Source organism: Diprion similis, chromosome 10 (assembly GCF_021155765.1).
Source record: "Diprion similis isolate iyDipSimi1 chromosome 10, iyDipSimi1.1, whole genome shotgun sequence".
NCBI lineage: Eukaryota > Metazoa > Arthropoda > Insecta > Hymenoptera > Diprionidae > Diprion > Diprion similis.
In genome coordinates, this window is record NC_060114.1 from 11,818,992 (window position 1) to 11,836,712 (window position 17,721).

Sequence of the window (17,721 nt, forward strand, 5' to 3'; positions counted from 1 at the left end):
TTTTGTGATAATACAGATTCATATGTGAGGATTCCAGTTACGATGATAACGCTTAATATCATTCGATTTTAACGAAAAAATCCCGGGTATATTATGTCAAATCTTTCATATTTGCTGAAATTACGTCAATATTTAGCAGGATATAGTAATAATTTTACTGTCATTGCAGTGTTATGCCGCGCTTATTTTCAACAGCATTTTTACCCTTTCACCGTCCACGAAGCATAATACGATGCAAGATATTGGACAAATATATATACTGTACGATAATTTTTTAAACGTCTGAAGAAATATCGCGATTTTTCTGTCGATCGCGAAAAGTTAATAGAAACGAGTTTAAACAGCATTAATTTACATCTTGTTATCCCCTGAATATTTTGCCTCGATTCAATGTCAGATTTTCTCAATGAAGCTTGTTGTTTCGAGTTGATTGGTAAGTGATAGGTGTTTTCAGCTGGTCAAAATCGAACGTCGCTAACGAAAGTTCTTCATAATTGGATACAACTGAAAAATCGAACGGCTTATCTCAACGATAGATCGTCGTTACCCTACGTATATTAACAATAATCTTATCTGCAAATCACTTGAAGGATTTTTCTGAAAAATTCAGATTATCTCACGTATTTATGATTTATGTAAAACACGTTAAACAAAATCAGACAAAATTTCTCGGTGGTAAAAAGTCATTAAAAAATTCTTTGTCTCACTTTATAATTTCTATATCTATCGAAAACGTCGGAAATTTTTAATTTTTGGAATACTTTTTTTATTACGAAGATATATTTTCACCGGTATTATGCAAAGGTTCTTAATTACATATGCATATAAGTATAGGTATGTTTTATGGTATATATATACACCTGCGGTCGATTTCTGTGCGCTGATAGTCCAGTCGAATTAGACCAAAAAAGCAGCTATTTTCCTTCGGAAATCGTCACTGGCAGTCTACATTTCGGTTTTTGGCATTCGTACCCCATTGCTTTAGCCTCCATCTTGAATTTGAGGTCTTAATCGGAAAATATCGATCCTAGGGAAAAATTGATTGATTATCTCGTTTATTTTCCACTTTACACGAAAAATGGTAATCACCAAAGTTGTTTGGAATTAAATTTTGGCCGTCGTCAATTTTTCCCTAGGATTGATATTTTTCGATTCACCTCCAATTCAAAATGGTGACTGAAGCAATGGGGTGCGAATCCCGAAAACCGAAATGCAGACTACCAGTGACCATCCCCCCCCCCCCCTTATTTAAAAATTTTTCCATGTCAAATCCTAATTCTACTGGGCTATAAAAGTTTTCGAAGGAAAGCAATTAAAGAAAACGTGACAATTGAGGGAAATAACTGCACCCCTTGCCATTCCTCGATTCAACGAATTTACATTACATACATGATTTACTTCGTGTAGGCGCGTCTGTGTTTAATATATTAGTTGTGCTCTTGTTGTTGTCAACAAAGTTACGTAATATAATATCCTTATTACGTGGTTTACAATTAATAAGAATCACTGTGGTAATGTGCACCTCTCGCGCGTGTAATGTGCATTCCAGGATAAAGGAACAAAGAAAAGTTAGAAATACGAGATTAAACAATTATTACATCATTTATTTTATACAATATTACGACAGCGCGGCTTAATTCCGTAGCGTATAATATACAATATAATTCGTATAGCCTATCTGCACATTATTGTAGTCGATATGCATACAATTAATATAACAATACAATAATACTAATATACCTATCAACATGATAATCGAGGTAATATTTGAGGTTGGATGAAAGAGAGGGGGGAGATTTGATATATAACATATAACGTAACGCAACGTAACGTAACGTAACGTAACGTAATACAATATGAAACTGAAAAGTATAATGATATTGGATTGGTGCGGTAGAGTAAATTAATTAATCAACCGTAGATAATTGTTATTACATACTTAACCAGTGATTGTACAGGAAGAAGAGTATATTGTTTAACTAGCGAGGTGACCATAGAATTTTAAAGACTACAAAGAAATAACTCTTGTTATAATATACATCATATATAATATCCCGACGCGCAAAATTGTGCTATTATACATAATATATATAAAATTGAGAGCGTTTGCGCGTATATACACACGTTGTGTAATATAGGTATGCCCAAAAAATAGCCAACGTTCAGTGTAATGTATGTACCTGCATCGATAAACTGATATACATATTATACCAGTATAATTTTCATTGTGATGTCCACTAACGTAATTAATGTTTATAGACGTATAAAATAGATTGCTCGCAGCTGTTATATTAGATGAATAAATAATACTTATTATACGTACGTAAATATATGTAAAAAAAAACAAAAAAAACAAAAAAAAAAAAAAACCGTGATCATCTTTACAAAATATTTTCACATTAAATTATATTCACATATATAATTATTCTAATTATATATCAATATGAAAAAAATATACGAAGATTGATTGTTATGCGAAAATTTGGAAAGAAAATGACGTACCAAAATGAAAGAATAATTCGGGATTTATATTTTATACGTCTAAGAAATCATCTGTCCTCTGTAGAAATGCCTTAATATCACGTGCCTCGAATTAATGTGTAATCTGTTCACTGCTTACTACTACTACTACTACTACTACTACTACACAACTTACTACTCCTACTACTACTACACTACTACTACTACCACTACTCTACTACTACTAACTACTTATTAGAGTATGTATGTATAAAAGAATACGTGTAATATCAATATTATCCAGTTATTCTTTGTACTGCCTCTTGTAAATACAGTCAGAATATTTCACTGTCATTATGTCTCGTTGTTTGCCTGCGCGTGTATGTGTGTGTGAATTAATATGTCTTTTCAAGTTGGTGTGTGTGATGAATACACATAATATATGTCAAACCCGAAGCAGTATAACGATGTTTATATATTACGGGCATCCCTGCTTAAAATGTCGTATGAATGAATTAGGTCTTATCCAAACGTTACACGGAATTTTGTGTTCGATTTCTGTAACATTTCGATAAGACCTGATTCATCCATCCGACATTTTGAGCAGGGATTGCTTCTGTACGTTATTGTGTTACTCACCTAAATATTGTGCAGATAAAAGCAAGAGATTTTTTCTCTTCTTTATTCTTCTTCCAAATATCTGCAAAATTTCTATGTTCATGCACTAACCCTTCTTCCATAATCATCATAATCACTGTCACCACCAGCTTGTCGAAAATTCTTTTATTCAAATTATTCTTTTAACAGATCTCATTCCCACTGATATGTTGATGAAAATTTGTCTCGACAAGTCGGTTATTTTTTAAGTACACGATGAGGTGCCGGGTTTATTCACTAATAAATTATAATTAAAAACAATCGTCAAATAATCCCTCTCAAGTTAGATTCAGCTTTTATTATGCTTATGATTTTTACAGTATACAATATACATCAAGAAGTGTAACAAATTGCAGATGGTGCTCGCGTAACGTAATTAAAAAATAAACTAAAGAAAAGAATTACAAATTTAAGGATAATCGCCGTATATCTAAACGATAGAAAGGTACATAATGTCTTCTTAAAACAACTTACCGGCACAGACATTACCTGTCACAACATACTGTAGAGTTTAGGATTATCATACGTGAAAAAGAGGGGGCGGGGACGCATAACTTAATTCTTTCTCAGTTCAGAAATAAGCTAACAGATTTGAAACAGGGAAACTGACAAAAACGAGAATTGAACATTGAACACAAATGTAAAAGTGTTTATATACGTATATTTTTAGTATAATATGAATACAATTCTTAAAAATTTTTTTTTTTCCTTTTCATCAATCATTGTTTCTTAACATTATATATTATTAAACTAATAATTTTCGCTTTACATTATCATTACAGTTATTATTATTATTATTATTATTAAAAATAAAAATTACGAAAATATTTGTACGGTTAATGGATTAGCTGTTTTGTGTTTTTGTTTTTTTTTTAGTTTTTCAATTTATTATTTGAAATCTAATAAACTTGCAAAGTAGTTATACCAAGAAAACTCCTAATCTTGGTGCAAGTCTTAAAAGGAAGCTATAGTTATATATATATACATATATATGTATACATTGTATACTATATATATATTTATATAGTTTTATCGGAAACTAAATAAATGCATTAAACGTATATGTAATTGATATTTATTTTATTTTTTTCTTTTCACTTCATTACTGCTACGCTCATCGTTCTCTCTGTGTTCTTTGTGCCTCGTGTATCTACCACAATAATGTGTGTTGCGTGTGCGTGGTGTAGGTTTCCAGCTCTTGGATAGACTGTACCATTATCGTAACTTCTACAACTAAAGAGTCAATATTTTGATTGAAGGGCGATGGTGGTTGGAAGAAGGTTAAGCCAGAAGAATTAATCAACAATAAACCAACAACACTCATATAATAGTTTTACAAACTTGCTACATCGTACATTCTATTAAGAAGACAATGGGCATCAGCAGAGATTCGTACGTTGGTACAACTATTATTTGCAGTTTTTATTATTTGTATTAATTAAGAGATATATTTATTTTTAATAACTATACGTTGCTTTGTTCTCTTTCTTTACTGTAAAACCGTGCTGTGTTTAACTTTTTTCTTCTTTCGAATTTCCAGAAGTGCAATTTTTCATTCTCTGTAACACTGGGATAAGTGGCGTAGGTCGGAGATTGAAAAATTGCTGGAATTTTTTTTCAACTGATAGCGATAACTAGTGGTCCATGATGTAACAGGTAATTAAGTCGACGGTTTAAAAAGATACCTTTAAAACAAACGACGGGGATAAAAAAAAAAAATTCAACACTAATTACTAAACTATAGGTGGTACACAGTGCGGAGAAAAATAAAGATAACAACTAATAAAGAACAATTGATTAGTTGTTTTTGTTTGTCAATTAATTAATCAAGCTTTTGAACACAACGATGATTGGTAAAATACCAGATGACGATTTCAAGACTTCATTGATAATTGTGGTGCAGTTACGCGGTGAATAGAAAATAAAAAGAAGAAATTATGTGATAGCGGTGAAAACTGATTTTGTTTTACAGCCTATATGAATAGGATAATCTGTTGCAAACCACCAATTTGATTTTTACTGTTTTGATCAATCAATCATCTTGTACCGACACCTTAAAGTATTATTCTAAGGTTTTGTATTTATAAGATACAATACAATAGGTATAAATTAACTGTTCACGTTGCCAGCGAAAACTCGTATTCTCACGAAATTAAATCTTTCTTTTCTTCGTTATTTCTCGCGATATCAGAGTCTACAAAAATTATAATAATCGTGAGTGTTATTATTGTTACTACTTGATCGAAAATGTTTCGCGATTTACATTCATAAATAGAAATAGGGAGGATCACTGGCAACGTGCATTGTTGATAAAATATTTTTGTTTTTTAAGGCGGTAAGATTCGGGGCGCCGCGCCACGTTGATTTCAATATATTCCGTCCTAGCTGGTACGGTAACTCGCAGTTAATTAAACTTACAGTAAAGAGATATTAAAAAAAAGCCCTGCGATAATTTTTTTCTTGTTTTATTTTCGTCGGTTTTTTTATACGAATAACACGTCCCCCTTTTTCTCTCACATTATGCGGCAGCGTTCTTCACCCTGGGGGTCACCCTGTAACAGAAAAATAATAAATTCATTCCTATTAGTAGTTGTATCAAAGATACTAAAAATTAAAACATCGGTGTATTTTACCGCGTATTGACACGTATTCAAACCCGCAAAATTATACCACAGCCCCGCATGCCCTGACAACCGTATTTTTATAACCATAAGTACAGCTGTGCATGATTTATGCACAGGAATCGTTACCCCCTTCATGATGATTGAAATAACGAGACTAGTTGTTAGTTACAACTATGCACAAGCGATTTTCAAAAATGGTGTGTAAAAAAAATAAAAAATAAGACATTCGAAGATGACGTCGGTAGCTCGTTTTGGCTGCTCCTTCCACTGGTATTGTTGCTGCTGTTACAGCAGCTACATAGGTGCTCGTTTTTCTTCTATTTTCTGTCTAATCTAAAGACAATGTGGTTAAAGCGAAGATGCTGTGTCGAGTGAGAAAGTTTTCACGCTGAACTATTTGAGCACGAAATGAATCAACGTTTTTCAATATTTATCTTCTTAAATCATTCGAAATTGTACAATTTATAACCAAGAAAGAAATCTTCACATTTGTCTGAGTAAGCATGAATTACTAGTAACTGTCTTGTAATACCTAAATAGCTATAAATGCAGCAGTTCAAACTTGCATGTCGAAGTAACGCAAAGGAGCTAAGAACAACATTGAAAAAAAAAAACGTATCTGGTCAAGTCTACCAACACTTTTTCTGAAAAATATGGAAAGAAGTCTATCAAGTGTAAGGTTTCGGGTGAAAATGAACCTCATATAATAAATTGCAAAAATAAAATCACAATAATACTTTAATATGCGTATGCACAATGAAATAGAAATAAAGCTCGACAGATTGAGAAAGACATGTATGTAATGATGAGGTTTTAGTAAAGCGTGAGAGAGCGGCGTAAGTGTGACGGCAGTGCAAAGAAATGGGCCAACAAAAAAATAGCTACTAATAATGAAGTATCATAAATAAGCAAACTTTAAAATTAATATTATTTGCAAATTATTACAATAATAATAATGTGTGGTAATGGATTATTATTATTATTATTCATTATTACTGATATTATTATTATTGCAGACAAATGACTGAACAGCTGAACATCTGAGAGTTTAGAGTAACAACTTACATAGGCCGCCTGCCTGATCTGTGCGCCCTCACGATCATTAATACGGGTAGAGATATCTTCTCTATGGAACAAGAATTGAACATTGATAAGACATCACCCCTCCTCATTGGATAGTATCATAGGGGTGTTTCATTTTATCAATAGTTGAAAAATATTTCGAATAAAATTTAGTCAGTTCGTTAATAATTACTAGTTTTATGTGTAGGATATGTGTGAATGTGTGTATACCGTACGTCTGGTTTATGTATAAGTATAATTAAGAAAACATTAAGACTTCAAGATTGCAGTCTCCAAACTTGGGAACAAAAAACTTCCCTCATTCATCCAGGGTACTACCATATTATTGGGTAACCAGTACATGATTATCCAGAATTTCCATGACCCTTACGGGACGCCGTGAATGACTCCAGTTATTAATATAGTGGCATCGTAAGAATTCAACGGTTATAATATTGAGGCCAGAAGATTTTTAATCATTCGCATACGAATTGCATGTCTTTTTTCGAAGTTGAGATGGACAACATAACATAACGTAACACAACATAACAATAATTGCCAGAATCATCCCGTGTGCGTGATTCACAAATTTCTCCTCTTTCACTTCTATTCGCGGATGAAATTGATAATAACTTGCGTAGCCACATTGTCTTTGAGGGTAAAAAATTAATAAAAATGAAATGTAAAAATACATATTACAGAAAGAAAAAAACGTAAAGAAATAAATAGCTAAGCTATAATAAGGAAACTTTAGAGACACCACGCTCTGTGCACGTATAACATGTTCAAAATAATCAAAAAGCAATACCTGTTGGTGGTGAAGATCCTCCGAAGTTCGAAACCCAATATTTTCCCTGTGTCGCGACAAGGTACTGGACAGCTGTTGTCGCTTCCGCTCGGACGTTGCCAATTCCTAGAAGAATTACAGGTAATTCGTTTAATTTTTCTCTTTTATCATCATTCATTTGCTGTTGCTCATAACTCACCTCTCCTTCGCTGTTCAGTAGGGTTGTGGTCATGTTGTCTGCCGTAAACCACTTTTGTCCCTTCATAACAAGGTTCGTCGGAGGTTCGTGAGATGCTCCGATATCCGCTGACCAAACAGTCACAGTTGCTCCCGCATCGACCTTAGCGCTGCGATGGAACTTGAAATTCGTCTCTAGTGCTCCGGCTTTACGGATCAACTGCCACCCACTCAAAACTATCTCCTATGGAATATATGGTGAGAAAATATGATCAATTACTCATTCTTTCCAGTTCTTCTGAGGGCCTTCCCTTTTGTACAGAATATAAACGGTATTGCGCATTACTGTTAAATAACAATTTTTAAAGTGAAATTTCGAATCGGAGTAAGTGTAAATAAAGCAGTTTTTAGAGTTCCAGACATTTTAGAGTATAACTAGTACACGTACATGGACATTCATGTTGAAAACATCTACTTTTACTTCCAAATATATAATCACCTTGTTGCCCTTGTTGGTAAGTTTGACATAACGTCCTTGTGGATCAGCTTCGGTAATCTCAATATCGCCTCTGGCAGTTCCAGATACGCTATAGTCGCTACTACTGCGCTCTTCACTCTCTTCCAACAAAGTACGCTTTCTTTTACCACCTCTAAGTGGAGTGTTGCGCGATGGGGTTCCTCTTCCGCTGGATAATGAAGCAGGCGATTGCATGGGTGTGATGTTCAACCTGGAAAAAAAATACAAAGGTAATTGTGGTTTTGAGGAAGGAATTTGCATAGCGATTTTCATTCACCAAAATACTTTTTCTAATATCCTTCGTATTACCTCGCCTCTTCTGATTCTAGCAGTTTTCGGTAGGCAGCTATCTCCAGGTCTAGCGCCACCTTTATGTCCATCAGATCTTGATACTCCTGCAGCTGCTGTGCCATCTCATCACGCATTCTCGCCAGCTCAGCCTCCAGACTAGCCAAACCTTCCGCATGTCGAGCACGCTCACTCTCGCGCAAATTCTCCAGATCTCTGTTACAATATGAAAGAAGTTATCATGTTTTAAGATATATTTTTCATTTTTCATTACACGAGTAAGATATGCTTTCTTCAAAGTTGGTTACCTCGAAACATTTTTTCATTTTTCACGAAAAGTTTGAAACTGTGAAGTATATTAAAATACGGCAGTATTTTTCATACGAGATCTATCCATTTTCTCAATTAGAAAATCGAATGAATGATTACAGGTCTTGACCGATCCTTTACAAAATTCTAAAACAATGTTTGAGAGCGAAAAGTGAATACAAAGTGAGAGAAATATTCACTGTCGTCTTCTGTACGAAGCTTTCTGAGCGAAGACCTTGAAACGTACTAAATTATGGTTACGACCCAAAGGCCGTTATTTTACCTGATGCGAGAATTGAGCGCGTTGTTTGTGGCCTCGAGCTCGTTAATGCGTTGATTTAGCCCGTCGATACGGGACCTGGTCTGACGAAGCTCCTCTACGGCAAGACTTGCCGCACCGCTGTTTCGTTGGGCGTGGGAGGTCAGGTTCTTAATTTTGTTCTCATAGAGCATTTCGATCTCCTCCCGATTGGCACGCATCTGCGATTCATACTGTTCCCGCAATTCTTGCAACGATTGTTGCAGCTTAGCCTCATACTGCTCGGCCAGGCGCCCGTCGATCTCGGAAATCTCTACCTGCAATGAAGACTGAATAAATTAGCGTGAACAAGTGCAACGATGTTTTTTGAGAGCAGGTGCAGCAAAATCGCGGCAACGAAACCAACCTGGCGTCGCGTTCGTGTTTCGGTCAATTCCTGCTGGTAGACTTGATCTTTGAAACTTATGTCCTCCTTCAAGCTCTGTATGTTGTTCTCCAGGTCGATTCGCTGAAGGGTCTCTTCCTCGAGGTGTTTCCGCGCGTCGTCGAGTAGCGCCTGAAGTCGTTCAACCTCCTTCTCGAGTTCCCGTTCCCGTTCTGCGAGTTTTTTCCGCTCAGCTGCAGATTGGTTAAACTTTGTTTGCAAATCCCCGCAACGCGATTCGTAGATCATCAAGTTGTTCTCAACTATTGCTAGATCCTTAGTTTTCTTTTCGAGTCTGAAAGAATAATAGGGACAAAAATTAATGATTATAATTATCGTACATTTTCCGCGGGTCGATTCTAATTATGAAAATCGCGGAACGGAAGTGATATAGTAAAGTAACTCACACACGCGACAATAATATCGATAGTTTCTCGAGTATTCGTTTATTTATATAAATTGTAATAAATAATGAAGTGGAGAGAAAGGAGAGGGTGATTTGCTATTTAGAACGATTGACCCAGTTTAAGGAACATTTTTTATCGACCGTTTCCCGGTTAACGTCGGCATGTATTTGTATATCGGCGTCATCATTCTCCTTCTTCTGCTTCTAGCCAGGCCAAGGTTACAGAATTAAGGTAACGCTCCACTCTTTCCCGACGAATTGAAGTTAATCGCGTTGTATTTAAAAATTTTTTTTTTTTTTGTACGTTTTGCCTGAATCACTCGTAAACGGAGATATAAATTTTTAAAAGAAAAAAACGAGATTTCATATTAATTGAGGATATAGCATAATCGCCATTAAGCTTATAATAAACCGCGCATAACGGCGGTATTAATCCTTTGGATTATAATTGCTTACCGCAGCTATATCTTTTCTCGACACTGATAGATATATACTGGAAGTACGTGCCTACATTAATCCCAATAAAGTTATTAACGGAGCATTGTAGAGTACGTTACTCAACACTTAGCGTCGGGGAAAGTGCATTACGGCACTCGCATTCACGCAACCTAACGTACGTAATGTCAAGTACCGCACTTTGCTGAGGCGAGGTCAAGATATAAGGGCAAAAAGCATTTGGAAGTTAGTAACGATGTCGTGACGACTAGTACTGAGTAAAAACCGTTATTTCGTGATTTTGGTACTGTTTGAAATGCGGTGAACCGTAATAAAACAAAAAATATTCATATTTTGAAATGTTCGTTCCTTCAAAGTCATTGTGGAAATAAGAAAATAATGATTTTTCCAAATGTTAATGTTTCGTTGCGATAACATTACTAACTTAAATCTCGTGGAAAAAAGAAGACGCCTGAATGGACGGATAGTGTAAAATGCACCGGCGAGATGTTAGATACCTGCATATATCGATATAAAATAGATTGAAATTTTTAACCGTTCTTCGCATGTTTGAATAGTAATTCCAGAGTGAAATGTAATTTTAAACTAAGATATATTCCCGAAAAACTTGGGATTCGTGCAAAGACCGTAAAGTTAGTTCGTCATCTCTCCTTTCGTTTATTCGTCCGCATTTCATGTTTCTTCGTGTTTATTGTTTTTGTGTATACTGTAACACAGAAGCTCGCCAACTACAAAGTCGAAACCGGTAGATAATATTCTCTAGTGTAGAGGATTGAAGAAATATTGACAGGTGCTGCAACAGTGTGGTTTGTAACCAGACCCAGGCATACGGTGAGGGTATTGCCGCGAATGTGTAGGGCTACACATATGCAGCTAGGTGGAGGACACGTATAAGATAAACGTAGAAAACAAAACGAAAATTGGGTAAAGTTTAGTACAACGAGAGAAAAAAGTCGTAGCTGTTTGCGTAACAATATTATACACATAAAACTGTAAATGTACAAGAGAGGGGAGAAAAAGATATCATCAAGCTATTGCACAAACCCACCTACGATTTATTTTTTATGTGTACAGAAAAAATTTGGTATAAACAAGAATGCAATCATCGTTATTAATATTCAAGGTTTTTTTTCTCTACTCGTACAGCTACGCGAGCATGCTCTCACCACCATCATCATAATCATCATCGACGACGTCGCCGTGTGGCGCGATACGTGTGTTGATTTTTCTAACGTATTTACGCTCGTTATATTCAAGTTTAAAATATACCAAGTCCCAGAAAGGGCACGACGCGTGTGTTTCGTGTGGATACTTTTCCATGTGACGAGAGGGGCCTCCCGGGGTCTCGCGCGTCCCTAGCCGTGCTGCTATGACGACGAGCCAACGTGGGCAGTGATGTCACCGCGAACCCGCCTGCGGCTTTACGCTTTATGCGGTAGCTCGCTCGCATTCCGAGAGGATACACGCATGCCGAAGTTCCGATGCGAGCGTAAGGTCGCACAGACTCCCCGCGCTTCTTCTAGATGATCTACAAACTCGGATTCGGTCATCACGGCTCGAAATAGTCAATCGCCTCTGCCGTGAATTCGGGGACATTGTTTGCGCCATCTCTTTTCTTGCATGTTTTCTGGTCTATGGTCTATTTTGCCTTGAAAGTCATTGAGAAGGGGCGGATATGCCTCTTAGAATTATGACTTAGAGCCATGTTAGGATTCGATATTGTTATAAATACATATATGCACGCACGTAACATAAGCGCGCGTCTCGTACCGGAGAGCCGGGCGGGAGCGAATGTTTTTGAATCAGAGATTACGAAGATGACATCAACGACGCGTTCATTTGAGGGTGTGACGCAACTCTACACGCCGCAGTGACGTCACCGGTTATTTTCATTTTCCGTTTCACGGAGATGGTGGATCGATAAAATTTCAGGTAAACATTGGGACGCGCCCCGTGTGTTTAGCCAGCGTAATCGTCGAAATATTGAACGCCGCGTAAAATATATGTACATTACAGATTTTACCGCGGCGCATGCGCTTCGCTGAGCAGAATTTTACGGATTTTATTTATTGGTGTGTAGTTTTCTTCATCAGCGTCCTGAACCGAATTAACGACTATTTCGTCACTAGTAGTCCGGAGAAAACATTCAACGCTTCACAAAATACGAGCAAGCAACGATACAGATACGGATCTTCGTTTACCATCAATGGCCGACTCGATGCCGGCACGCTATCGGCGTAACGCGTAACCTAAATATTTTTGGTCCTTTTTTTGGAATGTACAAAGAAACTACTGGCTACGCTACTGCGCGTGACGCACGGACGTAGTAATATTTATCCGTAAGCGAGAGGCCGGTGGGTAGAGCTAAACGAATATTTGCATGCACCTGTAAAATCAATGAGCTATACGAAAAGAAAACCGTAAACTCAAGCCGTACTTATTTTTCAATTCTTCGTTATCGTCCCAGAGACGCTTCGTGTCGATCTCAAGTTTCGCCCTCTCCCTCGATGTGTCGTCCAGCAATTTCCTAGCGTCGGAGAGTTCGTGTTCGTACATGGATTTGATGTTAGTCACCTCCCGCGTCACGGTCTCCTGACTGGTTTGCACCTCTCGCGTAAGCCGCGAGTTTTCGGCCTCCAGGTGACGGACCTTTTCTATGTAACATGCTAGACGGTCGTTTAAATTTTGGAGATCCTGCTTCTCCTGGAGACGCGAGTAACGTGTCGGGCTCAGCGGGCTTCCTGGGCGGCGGCCAACGGGCGTCGATGTACTCGGCGTCGGCGACTGGACGGAGCTGACGCTCGACGATGTTACGATGGTTTTCTTGCTGGCTTTCGACATTTTTGATAAGGATCGACCACTTCTTAGCACACCGATTTATCTCTTCTCACTACCCGCTATATTTTTACTTGATTTTTCACCCGTATGTTTTTAACACCCACTGAATGTTATACGTTGGATCCTACTCACTATCGAATCATTCAACTCGGCGGTACTTACGCCGCGTCCGTTGTCCTGACACGTACTTAACAGAAATATACGCGACGACTGAATCCCAACCCTACCCGTTACACTCCGTAACCTTCGTCCGGCCTCCGGCTGACGTCCCATTGGATGATGGCTCGACGCGACGCCGACCGCTTCGGGTCACGTGACACGCAACCTCATAATCCATTTCCGGCCACCAGGTACGGTTGTGCATCTGCCTTCAGAAGCCTTGCTCAAAATCCTGTCTTAGAGTTGGTGTTTTTTTTTAATTTTGCATGCAACAGGGTCGGTGATACGGGGAATGAATGGTCTCATTCAATTCGAAAATTTATCTGTCATAATATCCGCGGACATATATTCATTTATGATATTAATGCTGCTGCTCTGCCATAGGGCATGGATCATGAGCCATGGAGTATAGGGTTCTGATTCCTGGAAGGTTGGAAGGCAAGAGAACGCAGAAAGTGGCCACTAGATGGGCGCTAGTTGCTAATAAGAAGCTCGTGGCACAACGTAAGAACAGGTGGCAAAGCAGCCTCTGCTTGTTCTTTGTCGTGGTTTTGGCTGTACGAACATAGTGTAATTCTGAAGTAGTGCTTCTAGAGACATCCGCCAGATAACGCTGCGACAGAGGTACTCGAAATGCGGCATATTTGAATGTCTAACAACCAGGCACACCAAATATTCGTAAAAAACTGCTAGAAATGCTAATATATCGCCACTTTGGTTGCGTAATGTTAAATTTCGAATTTTCTTTCAATCTAGATTTCATTCGTTTAAACAAATAAAGAAACCTGTTCATTTGTGATCCTTAAATCAGTTGGGCGATACGTACTCTGGAGTAGAGTATATCACATTGACAAACAATTACGTTCTTCTCAAAAACTATGCGGTCTATCGAAAGAAGTCATGGAGGCAAATTTGTGTATATGTTCAAGATCGACAAAAGAGATATATTGAAAAAACCTAAAAAGTAATTGTTCGTCCCATTGATTTAAATATAGAGCCCTACTCCATAGCACGAAGAAACCATCATGTTATCTTATGTAGGAAATAAACTATCGATTGAAACAATAATCAGCTGCTAGTAGTGGTCATAAGTAAATGTAGAGTGCAGGGTTCAGAGATCTGATAATAAGAAATGACAGAGAGCTGTGCGAGATATTGCTTAGGCTAGTTAACAGCAGGAACTCTAAGAACGGAGAATCAAGATTAGGTTGTAAGAATGAAGAATGAGCGTAAGTACGTTACATTGGTAGGTACGTTTTATCATACAACACATGCACCTAGAGAAAACTAATCCCGACTGATTGCAATAAGAAACACTAGAATCAATCGTATAATTTGTCACTATAAAGAAGGACTACAGAAAAAATTACGTTGATGTAGTGCATCAGAAAATGATTTCAACTATTTTTGAAAATCGGCCAAATTTCAAATGAATAAATCCAAAGAGGTTAGCCTTGCTTTTTTGCAATGCCCGGAGCTCGGAAACTTTTTGTCTCAGAATTGTTTCAGGACACTCTCAATAATTAGACCCTCGGGAATACGAAAAAAACATTTAGAAAAGTGTACAACCAACAGCAGAGGAATTACAACGGGAACCTTTCATTTTTCGGTTGTAACTCTTGATACGTTGCTCGCAGCGTATTCGGTCTGTGTGCAGTCGACTCCTCTCGCAGTATTACGTCGATATAGCGCATCAAGGTACTACTTTGAATATTTCTCAGAATCGACCCGATTTCGGCTGGAAAAATCGGAAGGAGTTAACCTCTACCTTTCTTGGGGTACCTTTTTTGCTGTTTTTGGAGTCTAATACTTTTCATCTCAGAATCGATTCAAACGACACTTTCTAGACTAATTGGACCCCGAAGATTGCAAAAAAGGTATTTGAAGCATCGCGAGACCGACACCTAAGAAGATGCGAAGAAAATACAGAGATACTTATGTGGGTGTTATGCATTTGATTGTAGGTTACGTGAAGAAGTACCAATACAATATTATACGACTCGTGTCCGGCAAAGGTGCGTTGTGGGTACTTGCAACGTACACAGATAGAAACTGAAATTGCGTTTACAAACTACCATAATAGGAATCACTCACAAACTTGTTGATTTTCTGCTTAATGCAATGTATATCGCACTGCTTTTTCCTTAAATAGGAGTCAGACTTCTTATGTAATGTTCGTTCTATACATTAAACTTCTTTTTGTCTTGAACTCCAATGCTATTGTAATTATTATACTGATTATATCCATTATTCTAAAATTACATGATTTATTAGTAGGATGTATCTTCATGAGTATCATGTCTTAGTAGAACATAATACAATAACACTACCATTCCGAAACCTCATATAATGAACTTGTATAGTACACATTGATACCTGTACTCTTGTAATAGAACTAAGGCATACTAAATAAACTGAAACTGAAACTTTTTGTCTATAAGTTTGATATTATTCTTTTCCACCTCTTTGTAAGCCCGGTGCAAAGACGTTTTGCAACGTCGAGTTTTGATTCGTTGCTCGCAGCGTGGATGGACTGAACGCAATCGATATGTCTTTACCAAAAATCCAGAGAGGTGAGCCAGGTTATTTAAGCGAAGAGTTTTTGTCTCAGAATCAATTTTTTTTTGCAAATTTTGGAGCCGAAAATTTCTGGTCTCCGAATTGATTTGTATAGCCGTTTCTAGGCTCATTGGGACCCCAGAAACTCGAAAAACACATTGAAAAAAGCGTGGGACCAACAGCAGAGAAATGACAACAAAAATCTGCAGTTTTTTGGCTGTAACTTTTGATCCGTTGCTCGCAGCGTATTGGGACTACGCTCAATCGATTTCTCTCGAAAAATTACGTCGAAAAAGTGCTCTAAAGAATTAATTGCAGCACCTTTCAAAGTCGTCGAAATTTTCGCCAAAAATCCAAAGGGGTGAGCCTTACTTTTTTTTGCGAATTTTGGAGCCGAAAATTTCTGGTCTCCGAATTGATTCGTATGACCGTTTCTGGGCTAATTGGGACCCCAGGAACTCAAAAAACACATTAAAAAAAGCGTAGGACCAACAGCAGAGAAATGACGACAAAAATCTGCAGTTTTTTGGCTGTAACTTTTGATCCGTTGCTCGCAGCGTATTGGGACTACGCTCAATCGATTTCTCTCGAAAAATTACGTCGGAATAAGGCTCTGAAGAATTAATTGCAGCACTTTTTGAAGTCGTCGAAATTTTCGCCAAAAATCCAAAGGGGTTAGCCTTACTTTTGTATGCAAATGTTGGAGTCGAAAATTTCTGGTCTCCGAATTGATTTGTATGACCGTTTCTAGGCTCATTGGGACCCCAGGAACTCGAAAAACACATTGAAAAAAGCGTGGGACCAACAGCAGAGAAATGACGACGAAAATCTGCAGTTTTTTGGCTGTAACTTTTGATCCGTTGCTCGCAGCGTATTGGGAGTACGCTCAATCGATTTCTCTCGGTAAATTACGTCGAAATAGTGCTCTAAAGAATTAATTGCAGCACCTTTCAAAGTCGTCAAAATTTTCGCCAAAAATCCAAAGGGGTTAGCCTTACTTTTTTTTGCGAATTTTGGAGCAGAAAATTTCTGGTCTCCGAATTGATTTGTATGACCGTTTCTTGGCTAATTGGGACCCCAGGAACTCAAAAAACACATTGAAAAAAGCGTAGGACCAACAGCAGAGAAATGACGACGGAAATCTGCAGTTTTTTGGCTGTAACTTTTGATCCGTTGCTCGCAGCGTATTGGGACTACGCTCAATCGATTTCTCTCGAAAAATTACGTCGGAATAGTGCTCTAAAGAATTAATTGCAGCACGTTTCAGAGTCGTCGAAATTTTCGCTAAAAATCCAAAGGGGTTAGCCTTACTTTTTTTTCCGAATTTTGGAGCTGAAAATTTCTGGTCTCCGAATTGATTCGTATGACCGTTTCTCGGCTAATTGGGACCCCAGGAACTCAAAAAACACATTGAAAAAAGCGTAGGACCAACAGCAGAGAAATGACGACGAAAATCTGCAGTTTTTTGGCTGTAACTTTTGATCCGTTGCTCGCAGCGTATTGGGACTACGCTCAATCGATTTCTCTCGAAAAATTACGTCGGAATAGTGCCCTAAAGAATTAATTGCAGCACGTTTCAAAGTCGTCGAAATTTTCGCCAGAAATCCAAAGGGGTTAGCCTTACTTTTTTTTGCGAATTTTGGAGCTAAAAATTTCTGGTCTCCGAATTGATTTGTATGACCGTTTCTAGGCTAATTGGGACCCCAGGAACTCAAAAAACACATTGAAAAAAGCGTAGG

At 37.6% G+C, this 17,721-nt stretch overlaps 2 protein-coding genes across 4 annotated transcripts in view; one reads left to right on the forward strand and one right to left on the reverse strand.

Moving 5' to 3' along the window:
* The window catches only part of LOC124411563 (myocyte-specific enhancer factor 2), a 71,515-nt gene extending 59,908 nt beyond the window's left edge, over positions 1 to 11,607 (forward strand). Inside the window, exon 10 of the transcript XR_006929680.1 lies at positions 11,589 to 11,607. The gene's annotated coding sequence lies outside the window, so the exon portion shown is untranslated. The remainder of the gene's footprint in view (positions 1 to 11,588) is intronic.
* LOC124411562 (lamin Dm0-like) lies at positions 5,629 to 13,509 on the reverse strand. 3 transcript variants are annotated; one of them, XM_046890752.1, is made up of 9 exons: positions 12,864 to 13,509; positions 9,547 to 9,859; positions 9,165 to 9,469; positions 8,594 to 8,788; positions 8,267 to 8,495; positions 7,790 to 8,011; positions 7,612 to 7,716; positions 6,807 to 6,867; positions 5,629 to 5,669 (listed from the first exon to the last, which is right to left on the reverse strand). In XM_046890752.1, the coding sequence occupies exons 1-8, from the start codon at positions 13,265 to 13,267 to the stop codon at positions 6,844 to 6,846; spliced, it is 1,797 nt and encodes a 598-aa protein (XP_046746708.1). In that variant the 5' UTR covers positions 13,268 to 13,509; the 3' UTR covers positions 5,629 to 5,669; positions 6,807 to 6,843. The 3 variants fall into 3 exon arrangements, with proteins under 3 accessions (XP_046746708.1, XP_046746706.1, XP_046746707.1); XM_046890750.1 differs by lacking the exon at positions 6,807 to 6,867; XM_046890751.1 differs by lacking the exon at positions 6,807 to 6,867 and having other exon boundaries at positions 9,165 to 9,457; positions 12,864 to 13,508.
* Positions 13,510 to 17,721: the final 4,212 nt, after the last annotated feature.

Coding starts and splice junctions, on each gene's coding strand:
- LOC124411562 (XM_046890750.1), bottom strand. CDS start 13,267: ATGTCGAAAGCCAGCAAGAAAACCATCGTAACATCGTCGAGCGTCAGC. Junction 9,470..9,546: donor AAACACGAACGCGACGCCAG/GTTGGTTTCGTT, acceptor TAATTTATTCAG/TCTTCATTGCAGGTAGAGAT. Junction 7,717..7,789: donor TACTGAACAGCGAAGGAGAG/GTGAGTTATGAG, acceptor TAATTCTTCTAG/GAATTGGCAACGTCCGAGCG.